Source organism: Oncorhynchus gorbuscha, linkage group LG25, assembly GCF_021184085.1.
Source record: "Oncorhynchus gorbuscha isolate QuinsamMale2020 ecotype Even-year linkage group LG25, OgorEven_v1.0, whole genome shotgun sequence".
Taxonomy (NCBI): Eukaryota; Metazoa; Chordata; class Actinopteri; order Salmoniformes; family Salmonidae; genus Oncorhynchus; species Oncorhynchus gorbuscha.
In genome coordinates this window covers 36,033,638-36,052,751 of record NC_060197.1, presented here as the reverse complement: position 1 = coordinate 36,052,751, position 19,114 = coordinate 36,033,638, and the positions used below count along the sequence as shown (strand labels likewise).

The 19,114-nt window shown below is 42.0% G+C and overlaps 1 protein-coding gene across 2 annotated transcripts in view; it reads left to right on the top strand.

The window, feature by feature from the left end:
• Positions 1-14,895: 14,895 nt before the first annotated feature.
• The window catches only part of LOC124014356 (tetraspanin-5-like), a 33,696-nt gene continuing 29,477 nt past the window's right edge, over positions 14,896-19,114 (top strand). Inside the window, exon 1 of one of the 2 annotated variants that reach the window (XM_046329245.1) lies at positions 14,896-15,251. In XM_046329245.1, the coding sequence (XP_046185201.1) occupies positions 15,171-15,251 (81 nt within the window). In that variant the 5' untranslated portion in view covers positions 14,896-15,170. The remainder of the gene's footprint in view (positions 15,252-19,114) is intronic. The other variant, XM_046329246.1, reaches the window with a different exon arrangement.

Genomic DNA, 19,114 nt, shown 5'->3' with positions numbered 1-19,114 from the left:
AGCGCCTATGAATAGAAGTGTCGATCCTAGATCAGCACTCTAAGATGCTTTAAGAATACGGACCCAAATTACATTCCAGAAAGTATCATAACTCCTACAACGGCTCTACACACCGCGTTGTAGGACAATGGGTGAATATACAGACGTGTGAATATACTGTTCATTGTCCAGATTGCCCTGCTTAGAATAGTACATGATTTAACCACAATTGTTATCCTCTGTTCCAACATTTTAAAGGTTTAAACATCAAACTTTACCACAGATGAACATTTATTTCACCATTTCTTTCCAAATCAGTAAATAGGATGAGAATCTAAAACTTCCCGGAAACCTAAAACAAAACCTACTTCCAACGATTTGTCATTATGATATGGTAACATATGGACTACAGAACATGTATCAGTCCAATCACACAGTGGTGTTATACGTTTGACTAACTTCTTATATTGAAGTGATCCCACCATTTGTGGCATTGTACATTTGAGCGTTTCCTGTTGGCTAAGAGGGCGGCAGGTTAGCCTAGTGGTTAGAGCGTTGGACTAGTAACCGAAAGGTTGCAAGTTCGAATCCCCGAGCTGACAAGGTACAAATCTCTTGTTCTGCCCCTGAACAGGCAGTTAACCCACTGTTTCTAGGCTGTCATTGAAAATAAGAACGTGTTCTTAACTGACTTGCCTGGTTAAATAAAGGTAAAATAAAAAAAATAAAAATGTTAAATTAAGAGCTTCTATGATATGCCAGAGGATGTACAGAAAGAGCATTCTATTCAAAATGGTTAAACGGACCCTCTACTGTCCTGTGGAATTGATGTGAATGTCTATACACTATTGTGCCGCAATAAATTAGTTGTGACCTGATTCAAAACAAACCCTGCATCTAGTGATTTATTTGCATTAGTCATTGCATTGGTTTGGAGACAATTACAAACCCACTCTTCAACATGGCATTAAGGGAGTACATCTTGCCACCAAAACACCAACACAGTTCTGGAAAAGTAACTTTAGTTATGAATGAATGATTTTAAAATACTAACAATATGTAAAAAATAAATGATACAAATACATATACTGAACAAAAATATAAAAACAGCATTCAACAATTTCAAAATTTTTACTGAGTTACAGTTCATAAAGAAATCAGTCAATTTAAATTATTTCATCCGGCCCTAATCTATGGAATTTAGTGTCCTTTCCTTGGCCCCAGCACAAGGTACACCTGTGTAATGATTATGCTGTTTAATCAGCTTCTTGACATGCCACACCTGTCAGGTGGATGGAAACAAATTTGAGTGGGCTGAGACTAGAATAATATTTCATATCTCATGACTGCAAGAAAAACATTTATAGCATGTTTTTTTAATAGTTTATCTACATCTTAATCTCTCCTACTTCCTCTCTCACTACCCTCATAAGTTTATTTTTGTGGTCTTACGCATCAAAGCCATTTGCACTGTAAAGTACGAAAGAACACCAACTGTTTTCGAAGTGTTTGCTTTGCAGGTCGGCTAACCTATTATTAACCACTGAACAGATGACGCCTGATGCAGGAAAAACACTTTGGAAAGCTTTTTCTGAACCATTGTCTTGTTCGCTCATACAGATAGTGATCAAACAAAAAACAGTCTTCTAGAAGGGGAATCACCAACATACTTAAGTGTGGTCTAAAGCAACCTAAATCATCTCTTACTCCAAGGTAAGAATTAATCAGTGTACTTCGTCACAGTGACACACCCAACTACACGAAAGCCACCAAAGTTTGGAATAACCTTTGACCTGTGTGTCAAACCACAAATACTGTGTATTCTACTGTTCACAATCCCTCTTCTTCCCTGACCCTTTCCCTGATGTACTGTACTTATATTTCTATTAGTTTACATTTTTTTTAGGGGAAATTTAAGCTTTTTAAAGCTTTATATCCTACATTCAAAACTTCCTAGAAACTGTAAAGCTAAATATGTTACTAGTATGCTAAAGTTAACTATCTAATAAAATATATGTATCTAAAATAGGCTATGCTGCAAAACAGTGCTTTAGCTATTTCAGTCCCTGAGAAAAATGTTTATTGGCCCATTGGCACATGCAGTTTGTGTAAGATGGACATATGTGGAACCCGTTTTATCTCCTGATGCAGACACACATATAGTACCAGTCAAAAGTTTGGACACACCTAATCATTCAAGGGTTTTTATTTTTACTGTTTACATTTAAGAATAATAGAGAAGACATCAAAATTATGAAATAACATATGGAATCATGTAGTAACCAAAGTGTTAAACAAATCCAAATATATTTTCTTTTCTTTAAAGTAGCCACCCTTTGCCTTGACAGCTTTGCACAGTCTTGAAGGAGTTCCCACATATGTTGAGCACTTGTTTGCTGCTTTTCCTTCACTCTGCGGTCCAACTCATCCCAACCCATCTCAATTCTGTCGAGGCCAGGTCAACTGATGCAGCACTCCATCACTCTCCTTCTTGGTCAAATAGCCCTTCCACAGCCTGGTGGTGTGTTTTGGTTCATTGTCCTGTTGAAAAACAAATGATAGTCCCACTAAGCGCAAACCAGATGGGATGGTGTATTGCTGCAGAATGCTGTGGTAGCCATGCTGGTTTAGTGTGCCTTGAGTTCTAAATAAATCAGTGTCACCAGCAAAGCGCCATCACACCTCCTCCTCCATGCTTCACGTTCGGAACCACACGTGGAGATCATCCATTCACCTACTCTGCATTTCACAAAGGCACGGTGGTTGGAACCAAAAAAAGGACAGATTTCCACCGGTCTAATGTCCATTGCTCGTGTTTCTTGGCCTAAGCAAGTCTCTTCTTATTCTTGGTGTCCTTTTTAGTGATTTTTTTGTTGCAGCAATTCAACCATGAAGGCCTGATTTCACGCATTCTCCTCTGAACAGTTGATATTGAGATGTCTTTTAACCCAAAATATAAGCTCCTTTTAGTCCAATGTTTGTTAACGTACTTTTAAAAAAATAGAAAATTCACCTTTATTTAACCAAGTAGGCAAGTTGAGAGCAAGTTCTCATTTACAACTGCAACCTGGCCAAGATAAAGCAAAGCAGTGCAACAAAAACAACAGTTACACATGGGATAATTAAACATACAGACAATAACACAAAATAAAAAATATATATAGTGTGTGCAAATCTATAAACAATGTAAACAAACTATTTAGCCAAAATAAAATAAATGTAAACTATAATTTTATCATGCATTCTTTATCATTGCATTCATAGCTCTGTATATGAATTTGAGTGGTTACATTTTTCCAGCCCCATCCCTCAGCTGGTTACCGAATCGGTGGCAGGGACTCCGCTTTGTTATTGTTTCAACTACTGATTTACCCCTGTAATGATCAGCTTCTGCCAGGCTGAGTCTAGTGAATTAGCCCCCTCTATTGCCACTTCTAAATTTTTACAGCAAAAAGCAGGCTTGAGTGTATTGCTTTGGAAATGCATTAATTCAGGTATTCCCAAAAAATAAAAGAACACAATGTCAAATACTTAACATCCAATCACATTAACCATTACTCTCTCGCAGGAATTCCACTAGCGGTCTGTATGTAGCCAAACGTAGCTGCTGCTCATGTTGTTATCTGTACTGATGGCGCAAAAGCCATGACAGGGAGACATAGTGGAGCGATAAGGCGCATGCAAGCGGTTGCTCCCGACGCCACTTGGGTACAATGCAGCATCCACCGAGAGGCTCTTGCTGCCAAGGGGATGTCTGACAGCTTGAAAGATGTTTTGGACACTACAGTGAAAATTGTTAACTTTGTTAAAGCAAGGTCCCTGAAATCTTGCATTTTCTGCACTATGCAATGATCTGGGCAGTGACCATGTAACGCTTTTACAATATACAGAAGTGCGCTGGTTATCAAGGGGCAAAGTATTGACATGTTTTTTTTTAAATTGAGAGACTAGCTTAAAGTTTTCTTTACTGACCATAATTTTCACTTGTCTGATATATTGAAGCACCTGAGTGAGTTGAGTGCGCAATTATCAATCAACCAATCAAATGTATTTATAAAGCCCTTCTTTCATCAGCTGATGTCACAAAGTGCTGTACAGAAACCCAGCCTAAAACGCCAAACAGCAAGCAATGCAGGTGTAGAAGCACGGTGGCCAGGAAAAACTCCCTATAAACACCGGAACCTAGGAAGAAACCTAGAGAGGAACCAGGCTATGAGGGGTGGCCAGTCCTCTTCTGGCTGTGCCTGGTGAAGATTATAACAGAACATGGCAAAGATGTTCAAATGTTCATAGATGTCCAGCAGGGTCAGATAATAATCACAGTGGTTGTAGAGGGTGCAACAGGTCAGCACATCAGAAGTAAATGACAGTTGGCTTTTCATAGCCAATCAATCAGAGTATATCTACAGCTCCTGCTGTCTCTAGAGAGTTTAAAACGGCAGGTCTGGGACAAGGTAGCGTGTCTGATGAACAGGTCAGGGTTCCATAGCCACAGGCAGAATAGTTGAACTGGTGCAGCAGCACGACCAGGTGGACTGGGGACAGCAAGGAGTCATCAGGCCAGGTAGTCCTGAGGTATGGTCCCAACACAAACTATTGCAGCATAAAACTGGAGGCTTAGACAGGAGGGGTCGGGTGACACTGTGGCTCCGTCCGACGATACCCCCGGACATGGCCAAACAGGCAGGATATAACCCCACCCACCTTGCCAAAGCACAGCCCCCACACCACTAAAGGGATATCTTCAACCACTAACTTACTATCCTGAGACAAGGACGAGTATAGCCCACGAAGATCTCCCCCAGGGCACGAACCTGAGGGGGGCGCCAACCTGGACAGGAAGATCACGTCAGTGATTCAACCCACTCAAGTGACGCACCCCTCCTAGGGCCGGGATGGAATAGCACCAGTAAGACAGTACTTTCCCGAAACTGATGACACAAACAACTGGAATCTTATCCCTTTCATGCCCTGCCTCCAGTCCACTTATCGATATCTGAACATCAAAATTGCAACAAGCGGTTCTGTGAAAATGTAATTTAATCAGAAGCCACTGCCAGATTTCTGAATTGGGCTGTGCTGTTAAGACACTGATGCCCTTTGCAACCACATACCTATGTGAGAGTGGATTCTTGGCCCTCACTTGCATGAAAACTAAATACAGCCAGATTGTGTGTGGAAATTATTTAAGACTGAGACTCTCTCCAATACAACCCAACACTGCAGAGTTATGTGCATCCTTTCAAGCACACCCGTCTCATTAACCTGTGGTTAATGTTGTTCACAATTATTCACAATTTTCAAGTAACAAATCAGTTTTATATGTAAGATAGTTAATAATGTGCAAAGTGATTGATTATTATGATCTTATTATTTGTGCCCTGGTTCTATAAGAGCTCTTTGTCACTTCCCATGAGCCGGGTTGTGACAAAAACTCACACTCATTTTTATGTTTAATAAATGTATCGTATAGTGTGTGTGTGGCAGGCTTACAATGATGGCAAAAAAACAACATTTGAGAGTGTGCTGACCCTGGTGCAAAAGAGGGTATGCAGCTGGAGGTTAAATGTTTGAAGGGATACGGGACTATAAAAAGTTTGGGAACCGCTGCTAACTGATTGATTGTTCATAACATTTAATTTGGTTAGACTGCTTAAGGGTGGCGTACGCCGCCTGCCCAACTGTAAACTATTTAATATATATATATCAACTGCATTATACCATAGTTGTCCCAGGAAAATTATGTATGTGATGTTATTAATTGATGCCTGTGTCTTATCCCAGGAACACCATGTCTGTGTGTTGTGTGCTATGGGCTGACTTTGGATGCAATCAACTCCATCGATCAACATTGTCTATCTTTATGCTCCTTGGACCGTGCAGGCCCATAACCTGAAGCCTTCCAAGCTTGTGTTGCTCTGCAAGACCCTCCACCCCGACCCCCTCAGTGTCACAGTAGCTTTACGCACCCTGACACAGGGGGCCTGAGCATGAGACCCCCCTGGTGGAGAGGCTCTTCACCCTGAATCAGCTACCCTCGTCCGGGCATGTCCCCCTTCATGTTCTCCTCCAAGCCTCTGGACGTGGTGGGCTTCTAGCTGTGCTACACAGACGAGAGTGGGAGCCTGGTGCTCCACGAGGAAAACTCATGCGTACATTTTTTATTTAACAACCATCATTACAACAATCTTGCCTGCTGACTGGGTCGTGAAGTGATCATCCAACTCCTAGCTCTTATAATGAGAGTGTTATCCCATTCAGAGGTACCTGCCACATTGGGAATTCAGGAGTGTCCATAGAAGGATTTAGACAGAGATGACCAATTGAGGAGAGAACTCAATATCCACCATGCATTATAGATAGCCTACTGCAGTAGCCTGGATACATGTAGACATCCACTTTGTGTATTGTCATATCCACTATGCATTACCAATTGTGCGGCGCCCTATAGGACTCCCAATCATATATTTAAACTCAGTTTTCACTACCTAAGTATGGTTCCCAATCAGAGACAACGATAGTCAGCTGTCCCTGATTGAGAACCATACCCGGCCAAAACAAAGAAATACTCAACATAGAAAAAATAACATAGAATGCCCACCCAAATCACACCCTGACCAAACCAAAATAGAGACATAAAAAGCTCTCTAAGGTCAGGGCGTGACAGTCATGCACAAAGTAGATGTTCTAACTGACTTTCCAAAACTATAGTCTGTTAACAAGACATTTGTGGAGTGGTTGAAAAACGAGTTTTAATGACTCCAACCTAAGTGTATGTAAAGTTCTGACTTCAACCTTACATGTAGGTAGAGTTATTAAAGTGACTATGCATAGATGATAACAGCGGTGTAAAAGAGGGAGAGGGTAGCCATTTGAGTAGGTGTTCAGGAGTCTTATGGCTTGGGGGTAAAAGCTGTTTAGAAGCCTCTTAGGCCTAGACTTAGCGCTCTGATACCGCTTTCCATGTGGTAGCAGAGAGCACAATCTATGACCTCTGACACCGCCTGGTATTGAGGTCCTGGATGGCAGGAAGCTTGGCCCCAGTGATGTACTGGGCCGTTCGCACTATCTTCTGTAGTGCCTTGTGGTCGGATGCCGAGCAGTTGCCATACCAGGCATTGATGCTCTCGATGGTGCAGCTGTAGAACCTTTTGAGGACCCATGCCAAATCTTTTCAGTCTCCTGAGGGGCAATAGGTTTTGTTGTGCCCTCTTCACGGCTGTCTTGGTGTGCTTGGACCATGTTAGTTTGTTGGGGATGTGGACACCAAGGAACTTGAAGCTCTCAACCTGCTCCACTACAGCCCCATTGATGAGAATGGGGGCATGCTCATTCCTCTTTTTCCTGTAGTCCATAATCATCTCCTTTGTCTTGATGACGTTGAGGAAGAGGTTGTTTTCCTGGCACCACACGGCCAGGTCTCTGACCTCCTTATAAGCTGTTTCGTCGTTGTCGGGGATCAGGGCTACCACTGTTGTGTCATCGGCAAACTTAATGATGGTGTTGGAGTCGTGCCTGGCCCTGCAGTCATCAGTGAACAGGAAGTACAGGAGGGGACTGAGCACGCACCCCCGAGGGGCCCCTGTGTTGAGGATCAGAGTGGCGGACATGTCGTTACCTACCCATACCAGTGTCAACATTGTATTTTTTCATTATTGGTCGTAAAAAAAAAAAAATTCAACCATCTTTGATTTGTTTTCATAAATTACTTATTGCATTTTCTTGTTGGCACAATAAAAGTGGCCATTGATTAAAATTCAACACTGTTATTCACCTAATTTTCGAATGTTGCTATGGGTATTGCCAAACAATCGACTTCTAATTTACTTCCCTACTGCAGCGCGCCTGTGGCAAACTTGCCAGAGTACATTATTTGAAGGAGTCAATTTATAGAGTATAAAAGTCAAGTTAACAAGTGTATGTGTAATTTTATATTTATTTCATTCAGGTTCGCTAACGTTAGCTAGACACACTAGTAGACTATTTCTGTTGTGATAATAATGTTAGTTATGTTGTCAGTTAATGGCCATCCACCAAGCCAATAACTATAAAACGTTGGTGAGCAGCCACACTAGAGGACACTAACAGTTTATAGTTCTGCAGCTCTACACCTGTCAATCAACGCATCCTACTGCACGCTGCCTATTAGAAAATTTGTAACAAGACTATTCATGAGGTCTCTCACGCACAGATACTGGTTCAGATCATTCAGTGCTATCAGCATGTGTTCATTGTCAAAAGGACAACTGCAAATTTAAGTCACATGTAGGTGTAACAGTATTGCTTCCGTTCCTCTCCTCACCCCTACCTGGGCTCGAACCAGGGATCCTCTGCACTCACAGATAACAGCCACCCTCGAAGCATCGTTACCCATCGCTCCACAAAAGCTGATGTTCTTGCAGAGCAAGGGGAACAACTACTTCAAGATCTCAGAGCGAGTGATGTCACCGATTGAAACGCTATAAGCGCGCACCCGCTAACTAGCTAGCCATTTCACATCGGTTACATGGTTCTAATGAAAATAATAAAGTAACGTGTATTTAAATGTAACAATTCAACAACAAACACTGTTTAGCTTGCGCACATATTATAGCATGTCATTGTCTCCTTGCTCAAGTGGTTTGCAAGTGATTTCCATTTTTCTAATGGTTGTCAATTCCTGTGTCTTCTTTTTCACTGTGCTCATCTCTCTGTCCATCCTCTGCAACTATTTGCAATGCATCAGTGCCGCAATGTTATCATAACCTGCCAACAGTGATCACACCAATGCACTTTGTCTCCTCGACATTCCCTGACATGCATGTTTACATTTACATTTAAGTCATTTAGCAGACGCTCTTATCCAGAGCGTGGGTCTGTTCTACATTCAGCAAGAGCAAGCCTGCTCCTTTCCCCAGAGAGGCTTGCATAGCGAATAGCCCAGGGGTAAGGCAACCCAGGGTTTTTCCCCAACTAGGCACCACACCTGAGCAAATTGATCAGTTCAATGATTGCCAAAATTCAACACACCTGGTCTTCCAGATCGGTTAAATCAACCAACATGAAGTCGAAGGTTACCCATCCCTGCTATAGCGTGTTGTTGTTCACGGAATAGCTGGAGGAGAGGCTAGTGAGGTGAAGTAAGATGCTAGGTATTAGGCCATTCATTATCTACAATTTTGCTAATGATTGGCCTAATATCTAGCTTCTTATGGCTTTAGGCTAAATATTTTCCTGTCAAAGTGCAAAAAAAGATTAACAGATTATGAAATGACAGATCTGTAGTGCATTCCAGCAGGCTGCAATCTATGGTCCCAGGGCACGCAAAACGCCACAATTGATTAGGCCTATGTTTTTAGACGATCATTTTTATCCTTGGGCTACAACAACAAAGTACAATGAGGAATGTATTATTTTTTATCAAGTGAGTACACAATTATTGTCCATAGGCCAATAATAGGCCATAAACTGCTGGGATGTAGGCTAATTTGAGTAACCTCTTAAACGTCCTATTTTGTTTCATTATGAAATAACTCCTTTCCAACTCCCCGCCCGTTCCTAATACTGTAGTGTAGCCTATTTCACGTTCAACAAGCGAGCGTGCATCTCGTCCAATAGGCTATTAGTATGCTAAGGAAAATCAATCGAAATAAGTGTCCAACAAGCTTTTGTAGTTTGGCTTTTCCAGGGACTTCACAAGATTTGCGGAGAGGCAGGTGACTAATTGCATAACAGAACAAAGACAGACAGGCCTAAAGACTAAATTAGAAGCGTATGCATATTAGCCCATAATTCATAAGCTCAATGTTAGGCTTAATGCTGCATTGAAGTCAATTTACGGCGAGGGGAAAAATGGATCAGATAATGAAATCATAGGAAACCTAGCCTACACTATGTGCACCCCTGAAACTGCGCTGAGTGCACTGCTCCCTCCCAGACCCTGGGTACCAGGTCGGAAATCGACCATATTGTTAAAAAAATGTGAAGGACGAGAAATGCATCCTGCCTAGGCTACAACAACACAATGTAATGAAGAAAGTTATTGTTTTTAAGTGCGTACACAACTCTAGTCTAGAGTGTAAACTGCATTGAAAAGCCTATACCATTTGAATAACCGCTCAAACGCCTGGCGTTTGAATGCATAAACGGCACATAGCCTGCCTGAATGGGCAACCATTTGGATCAGTTATGGGTTTGTTCATTGTAGTTTAGCCTACAATGTCCAGGCACATTAGCAGACCAGTAATATCTGGTGTATTTTTTCAGGATATTTGGCTAACAGAAGCATGCTAATGCAGGGATTTCTAATGGCATACATATTAATGCGTGAGTGCGGAGGAAGTTGTATCCATAGTTTCCACGTTTTGCTTTCGGGTTTTAAAAGCGTTAGAAAATTAGAGGTGCGTTCGTAAATTCTCTCAGGAGAGCGCTGTGTGCTCTGGGCGTTCGTAAAATTTAGAGTTGTCAGATTAATTCGTTAATCCAAAGCGTTTCGCTCTCTGAGCGTTCAGAGCGAACAACGGCAGTCAAGCACCCAAGCTAACTGGCTAAAATTAGCTAGCTTGCTAGCTACTTCCAGACATTTTTATTTTATTTTTATTTCACCTTTATTTAACCAGGTAGGCAAGTTGAGAACAAGTTCTCATGTACAATTGCGACCTGGCCAAGATAAAGCAAAGCAGTTCGACAGATCCAACGACACAGAGTTACACATGGAGTAAAACAAACATACAGTCAATAATACAGTATGAACAAGTCTATATACAATGTGAGCAAATCAGGTGAGAAGGGAGGTAAAGGCAAAAAAGGCCATGGTGGCAAAGTAAATACAATATAGCAAGTAAAACACTGGAATGGTAGTTTTGCAATGGAAGAATGTGCAAAGTAGAAATAAAAATAATGGGGTGCAAGGGAGCAAAATAAATACATAAATTAAATACAGTTGGGAAAGAGGTAGTTGTTTGGGCTAAATTATAGGTGGGCTATGGACAGGTGCAGTAATCTGTAAAATGCTCTGACAGTTGGTGCTTAAAGCTAGTGAGGGAGATAAGTGTTTCCAGTTTCAGAAATTTTTGTAGTTCGTTCCAGTCATTGGCAGCAGAGAACTGGAAGGAGAGGCGGCCAAAGAAAGAATTGGTTTTGGGGGTGACTAGAGAGATATACCTGCTGGAGCGTGTGCTACAGGTGGGAGATGCTATGGTGACCAGCGAGCTGAGATAAGGGGGGACTTTACCTAGCAGGGTCTTGTAGATGACATGGAGCCAGTGGGTTTGGCGACGAGTATGAAGCGAGGGCCAGCCAACGAGAGCGTACAGGTCGCAATGGTGGGTAGTATATGGGGCTTTGGTGACAAAACGGATTGCACTGTGATAGACTGCATCCAATTTGTTGAGTAGGGTATTGGAGGCTATTTTGTAAATGACATCGCCAAAGTCGAGGATTGGTAGGATGGTCAGTTTTACAAGGGTATGTTTGGCAGCATGAGTGAAGGATGCTTTGTTGTGAAATAGGAAGCCAATTCTAGATTTAACTTTGGATTGGAGATGTTTGATATGGGTCTGGAAGGAGAGTTTACAGTCTAACCAGACACCTAAGTATTTGTAGTTGTCCACGTATTCTAAATCCGAGCCGTCCAGAGTAGTGATGTTGGACAGGCGGGTAGGTGCAGGTAGCGATCGGTTGAAGAGCATGCATTTTAGTTTTACTTGTATTTAAGAGCAATTGGAGGACACGGAAGGAGAGTTGTATGGCATTGAAGCTTGCCTGGAGGGTTGTTAACACAGTGTCCAAAGAAGGGCCGGAAGTATACAGAATGGTGTCGTCTGCGTAGAGGTGGATCAGGGACTCACCAGCAGCAAGAGCGACCTCATTGATGTATACAGAGAAGAGAGTCGGTCCAAGAATTGAACCCTGTGGCACCCCCATAGAGACTGCCAGAGGTCCGGACAGCAGACCCTCCGATTTGACACACTGAACTCTATCAGAGAAGTAGTTGGTGAACCAGGCGAGGCAATCATTTGAGAAACCAAGGCTGTCGAGTCTGCCGATGAGGATGTGGTGGTTGACAGAATCGAAAGCTTTGGCCAGATCAATGAATACGGCTGCACAGTAATGTTTCTTATCGATGGCGGTTAAGATATCGTTTAGGACCTTGAGCGTGGCTGAGGTGCACCCATGACCAGCTCTGAAACCAGATTGCATAGCAGAGAAGGTATGGTGAGATTCGAAATGGTCGGTAATCTGTTTGTTGACTTGGCTTTTGAAGAACTTAGAAAGGCATGGTAGGATAGATATAGGTCTGTAGCAGTTTGGGTCAAGAGTGTCCCCCCCCTTTGAAGAGGGGGATGACCGCAGCTGCTTTCCAATCTTTGGGAATCTCAGACGACACGAAAGAGATGTTGAACAGGCTAGTAATAGGGGTGGCAACAATTTCGGCAGATTTTTTTTAGAAAGAAAGGGTCCAGATTGTCTAGCCCGGCTGATTTGTAGGGGTCCAGATTTTTCAGCTCTTTCAGAACATCAGCTGAATAGATTTGGGAGAAGGGGAAATGGGGAAGGCTTGGGCGAGTTGCTGTTGGGGGTGCAGTGCTGTTGACCGGGGTAGGAGTAGCCAGGTGGAAAGCATGGCCAGCCGTAGAAAAATGCTTATTGAAATTCTCAATTATGGTGGATTTATCAGTGGTGACAGTGTTTCCTATCTTCAGTGCAGTGGGCAGCTGGGAGGAGGTGTTCTTATTCTCCATGGACTTTACAGTGTCCCAAAACTTTTTTGAGTTAGTGTTGCAGGAAGCAAATTTCTGCTTGAAAAAGCTAGCCTTGGCTTTTCTAACTGCCTGTGTATAACGGTTTCTAGCTTCCCTGAATAGCTGCATATCACGGGGGCTGTTCGATGCTAACGCAGAACGCCATAGGATGTTTTTGTGTTGGTTAAGGGCAGTCAGGTCTGGGGAGAACCAAGGGCTATATCTGTTCCTGGTTCTAAATTTCTTGAATGGGGCATGTTTATTTAAGATGGTTAGGAAGGCATTTAAAAAAAATATCCAGGCATCCTCTACTGACGGGATGAGATCAATATCCTTCCAGGATACCCCGGCCAGGTCGATTAGAAAGGCCTGCTCGCTGAAGTGTTTCAGGGAGCGTTTTACAGTGATGAGTGTAGGTCGTTTGACCGCTGACCCATTACGGATGCAGGCAATGAGGCAGTGATCGCTGAGATCTTGGTTGAAGACAGCAGAGGTGTATTTAGAGGGGAAGTTGGTTAGGATGATATTTATGAGGGTGCCCGTGTTTAAGGCTTTGGGGGGGTACCTGGTAGGTTCATTGATAATTTGAGTGAGATTGAGGGCATCAAGTTTAGATTGTAAATGAGAGAACACCTCACTGACCATTTTTGTCACCCTAGCAGAGCTGGTTAGGCCGTTTTCATGTTATCCAGAGCATTGGTGACTGTAACTGTGCTCCTGGCAACAATTTAATTGCATGTTTACTGACACCAGCCATATTCAACGTCCATAAATTCATCAGTTATTCTACGCTCTAGCACACTCAGACGAGAGCGCTCTAAAACCGGAGTAGATAGCCAGAGTGAATTTACGAACACGCCCTAGGTGGATACCATGGCATTGTTGAATACTAATTTCTGATTGCCTTGAGGGGCATTCTAGACATGCATCATTTCCATATTTTTTCCAATTTAACTAGGCAATTCAGTTAAGAACGCATTCTTATTTACAGTGACGGCCTCCTGCGGGGACGAGGGCAGGGATTCCAAATAAATTAAATAAAGATAGTGGAGAAACACATCCCGGCAAGCGAGACAACACTACATAAAGAGAGACCTAAGACGACAGCATGGTAGCAACACAGCACAAAACAGGGTACAAACATTATTCGGCACAGACAGCAGCACAAAGGGCTTGAGTGTAGAGACAACAATACATCACGCAAAGCAGCCACAATTGTCAGTAAGAGTGTACATGGTTGAGTCTTTGAATGAAGAGCTTGAGATAAAACTGTCCAGTTTGTAGTTGCAGCTCGTTCCAGTCGCTAGATGCCCGAACTGAAAAGAGGAGCAACCCAGGGATGTGTGTGCTTTGGGGACCTTTAACAGAATGTGACTGGCAGAACGGGTGTTATATGTGGAGGATGAGGGCTGCAGTAGATATCTCAGATAGGGGGGAGTGAGGTCTAAATCAATTGTATAACTAAGCATCAACCAGTGGTTTTTGCGACGGGTATACAGAGATGACCAGTATAGAGTGCAGTGATGTGTCCTATAAGGAGCATTGGTGGCAAATCTGATGGCCGAATTGTAGAGAACATCTAGCCGCTCGAGAGCACCCTTACCTGCCGATCTATAAATCTAGCACGAGTAGGCTGGTCATCTGAATCAGGGTTAGTTTGGCAGCTGGTGTGAACGAGGAGCGATTACAATAAAGCACTGTATATTTGCATGGTAGAATTCAATGTCTATAGTTTTTTTTTTACAAGTTTTGTTTGAGCTCATTCTGAAAGACAAAGTCGAATTGAAAACAGTATTGCTATTGTTGGATTCGATTTTCATATTCTGATGTTTTTGTTAGCCAAACTAGCTAAATATTTTTGCTTGGTTACCATGGCAACTACTGCAGCCTAAGTTTGCTAGCTACTTCAATGGTTGTTGAACACATTTCTAGTGTCAAATGTATAGACATGGTATTAACGAGATAATCAACGAGGGGCTCTATGCATTATCTGGAAAATAATGCAACTTTGTGGAAGGTAAATTCCAGTCTGCTTGCGCGTTCGAACACACATTCGACATAGTTCATTATTTTCCATAGAACGCATAGCCTTTTATTGAGCATCCTTTATACATCATTTGAAGGAATTATTGTCATTGCAATGCTTTGAAATGCGGGCTTTTATTTTGAAGGTTTCCTCGTTATCATACGAACGTGACCTCGTTTGTGCTGCGGGCAGAATACTAGTCAGTTAGTTCTAAATACAAAGCCTAGTAGGTTGACGTTTGTTGCTCTTTCCTGTGTTGGATTGTGCATTGTTCTACTCTTGTCATTGTGGCATCCGTATCAAGGGATAGGCTACATTATGTTTATTTTATTTGGATGAATCGAGCAGGCAGCAAGTTGCAAGAACTGGATCGCTGAACCTGCCACTTGCGAGCCCATGATCCCGTTGACTTGAAGCGTACTGTATGTTGATGAAATTCAAGCATGTCAGGAAAACAATTTAAAGGTCATGAAGTCAGTTGCTGCATCAAATATTTTATTTTTGGATTTAACATAATATTTTGGGTAAGTGTTTTCTTATTTTTGCTATATTTGTCTCTCATTGTTTTTCATTGGGCAATCTTCAATCCATGTTGTTAAATTAAACAGTAGGCCCATCTAGAGGAAATGGCTTCATAAATGAAATGATAATTTGTCATTTGTTCATGCTTATTTTACGACCAATCCCTCACAAGCTAGCTAGGTCTATAATAATAGGCTATAATAGCCGATGATAAACATTCAAATGTGATCGTTTGATATGTGAATAGCAGCAAAACCTTTTGTTTCGTAAACTCAAGCCTCTGTCTGGACAATTGTTCCTTTATGATCTAGTCGGGTCATTACAATATGCATTACAAGCGCTTTTTAATCTTGCTTATTTAGATTTGTTGACATACACAATAGCCTTCACATACTGTAGGCTGCTACCCAGAGCACTTTTTAATTTAAATCGCCTACACTCCAGTGTCCCCGGTAATCCGCTTTCTGTCCTTGTTTGTCGTGACGAACTCACGTACGTGACACGTGAGAAGCTTATTGTCCTCACATGCAAATGTATGAATAAACATGAATATGCAATATATCATCATACTACAACATTATGTCGCATTCAATTCCCACTGCGTAAGAAAGTACACTAGGCCTGATTTGAATGTTCTTCCCGAGCAGTGGCGACCTGTCATTCATGGCAGGTGCAGAGCCCCATATTGTGTTGTTGTTGCCTGTTTTGCATGTTATTTTGGCATTAATATGTGTCACACATCCGTTTGCAAACAATGTACAGCAAAACGAGTTAATAAAGCTTCCATATAAATATGGATCTTCTCTTCTTTGCTTTCTTGAGTAAGGCAGCTCCAAAATGCAGGTGTTTCAGCCACATTTTATGCAGTGCTAGCTCGCTGTAGCTTATGCTTTCAGTACTAGATTAATTCTCTGATCCTTTGATTGGGGTGGACAACATGTCGGTTCATGTTGCAAGAGCTCTGATAGGTTGGAGGACGTCCTCCGGAAGTTGTCATAATTACTGTGTAAGTCTATGGAAGGGGGTGAGAACCAAGAGCCTCCTAGGATTTGTATTGAAGTCAATGTACCAAGAGTAGGATGGAAGCTAGATGTCCTCTAGCTACACCCTGGTACTACCCTACAGAGTGCTGTTGAGGCTACTGTAGGCCTTCAATACAAAACAGCGTGTTTTAATAAATTATTTGGTGAAATGTGAATATATTTAGAATAGTTTTATCTGAAAATTATAACTTTTTAATTGTAATAAAAAAAATAAAAAACTTTACTGAGGAGGATGGTCCTCCCCTTCCTCCTCTGAGGAGCCTCCACTGGTGTCGAGGAAATCATGTGTGTCGTAGAAAAACATAATTAAAAAGGAATTAGTGCAGGTGCAAAAATAAGTGAACCCCAAGTTGCATTGGTTAAATCAAGTAGGTAAGTAGAATCAGGTGGGTAAATAATTGGGTACAAAATGAACCAATCAAAGGAGAGATTGTTAGGAAAGAGTTTGGGTGGGACTCTGATAAACAGAGATAAGAAACATGGTCAGTTTGGTGTTACCCATCCAGGTGAATACAAACCACACCATCCCGAGAGGAAAGGAGATCTCAGAGGACATCAGTCTGGGGAAGGCTATACAATCATCTCAAATATATTTGAGCTCCATCAGTCCACTGTGAGGCAAATCATTTACAAATAGAGAGCATTTAATATGATAGCAACTCGGCCTAGAAGTGGACGCCCTTCCAAAGTATCCCCAAGAGCCACAAGAACAATAGTAAATCAGGTAAAAGCCAACCCAAACATAACATCTAGAGATTTGCAGACCTCCCTTGCTGCATCTCGGGTAACTGTGTGTGCTTCAACAATAAGAACACTGAATCGAAATGCCATTAATGAGAGGGTTGCTAGGATGAAGCCTCTGCTGTCAAAAATAACCAAACTGCCCATCTTAACTTTGCCAGAGACCACTTTATCCCAACAGTAAAGCATGGTGGTGTGAATATCAAGATCTGGAGCTGCTTTTCCTCCTCTGGACCTGGATGACTCCACATCATTAAAGGGAACCATGAATTCTGAGGTATACCAGGAGATTCTTGAACAGAATGTCAGGCCATCAGTAAATGAGCTAAAGCTGGGCCGAAAATTGATCTTCCAACAAGACAATGACCCAAAGTATTGAAGTAAATCTACCAAAGAATGACTCAGGCGAAGGACGATTTGTGTTTTCGGTTGGCCAAGTCAAAGTCCCGACTTAAATCCAGTCTAGAGATGCTGTGGCAGGACCTGAAGCGGGCAGTTCATGCCAGACACCCCTCAAACTTCACACAATTGGCTGAGTTCTGTAAGGAGGATTGGGCAAAAATCCCTCAAAACAGATGTCAGAGACTGTATACTGGCTATAGGAGACGTTTACTCCAAGTTATCGCTGCTAATGGAGGTGTCACAAGCTATTGACTGAAGGGGTTCACATATTTTTACAAACAGCAAATCTGAGTTTCTGTTAAATGAACCACTTTTGTTAAATAAACAATGAAAATATATATATTTTTTGTTTCTGTCATTAAAGGATTTTATGTTTATTTTAATATTCTATAGCAAAATAATTACCAGCCCTGTAGGTTTCATATACTTTCAAGAAGCACTGTAAATTGTCAGTAGAAACTACGTTTGTTTAAGCAAGTCAGCCACAGGCAGTAAATGAGGCTGAATGAACTGTTTTCACTGCCAGACAAGGCTCTGCTGATAGCCAGGTGTAGCGATGGTAAGGTGTTGGGACTGATGTTGGGACAGCTTTATGGCCCTAACAGTTTGTTGGCACCATTTTTCACTGTTATAGTGCAATTAATTCTAATTTCCTAATTTCCATCCTAATTTTTGTTTTTTTGTTTGACCAACCAAGATTTACATGCTAAAATCGCCACTGATTCCAAGACAGTTTAGGTGTGTTAGTGTTAGGTGAACAATAATCTAATTGTGACTAGGCCAATTAGTGAATTGTCTCAAATCTACTGCGAAACTATAGCCTACCATTGATTGCTGGACTATGAGTACACACTGAAAAGGGAGGATAGCTTCTAAAGCTCCAACCATTATTTCAGGGACTTCATCTCAGACACAGGAAGAGCTCATTATAGAATACCCAGTAGCTGGAAGAATGTACTAAATAAACCTCTCAGATTCTATTGTTGGTGGAACATGTTTTCTTATTCTCATTTTGTTTCAACTTCTCTCTTAGAGAAATGCACAAGCCTGAGCTTAATAGTAATTTCTCATCTCCAGAGGGACTAAGACAATAACAATGTTGAAATATAATAACCGTATGGGCCGGATAATCTAATTTGGCTCTTCAACGTCTTTCCCTGAAGGATGGCCCTGTATGGTTTTGGACTGGGAATAGGAGACTAGAGATATTCTCCGCTTGTCCCATTCAGATGATGTCACGTCGAGGTCATGTGACTCTCTCGGGTCTCATTCTGGCTCACAGGAGTTTGGCTGAATTGATACCGACAGGCCGGTTTCCTGGTCAATTCAATGCTAATGTAATCCCATTCAACGCCCTCCAACGCCTTTGTTTCCCTCAACCCCTCCACCCCTCCCTCTGTCCACCCTCCTAAATTCTTTCCCATTCGCCATTGTCTGCTTTCAGTGCCGTTTGCCATGTCCATGACCGTGAGAGCCAGTGTTGTACTGATTTGGCCATTAGTGAGGTCTTCAGTAATGGCGCAGCAAGTGCCTGTTTAACCTTTCATGTTAGTGCACCTGCAATGTAGCCATGTCTCTGGCATGCTTAGGCCTATAAAATATGTGCTTTTGATATTTTCCGTAAAGCTGATAAGGACTACAACTTAAATGTCTTTGGAAGGGAAGTGAATGCGTCTTCC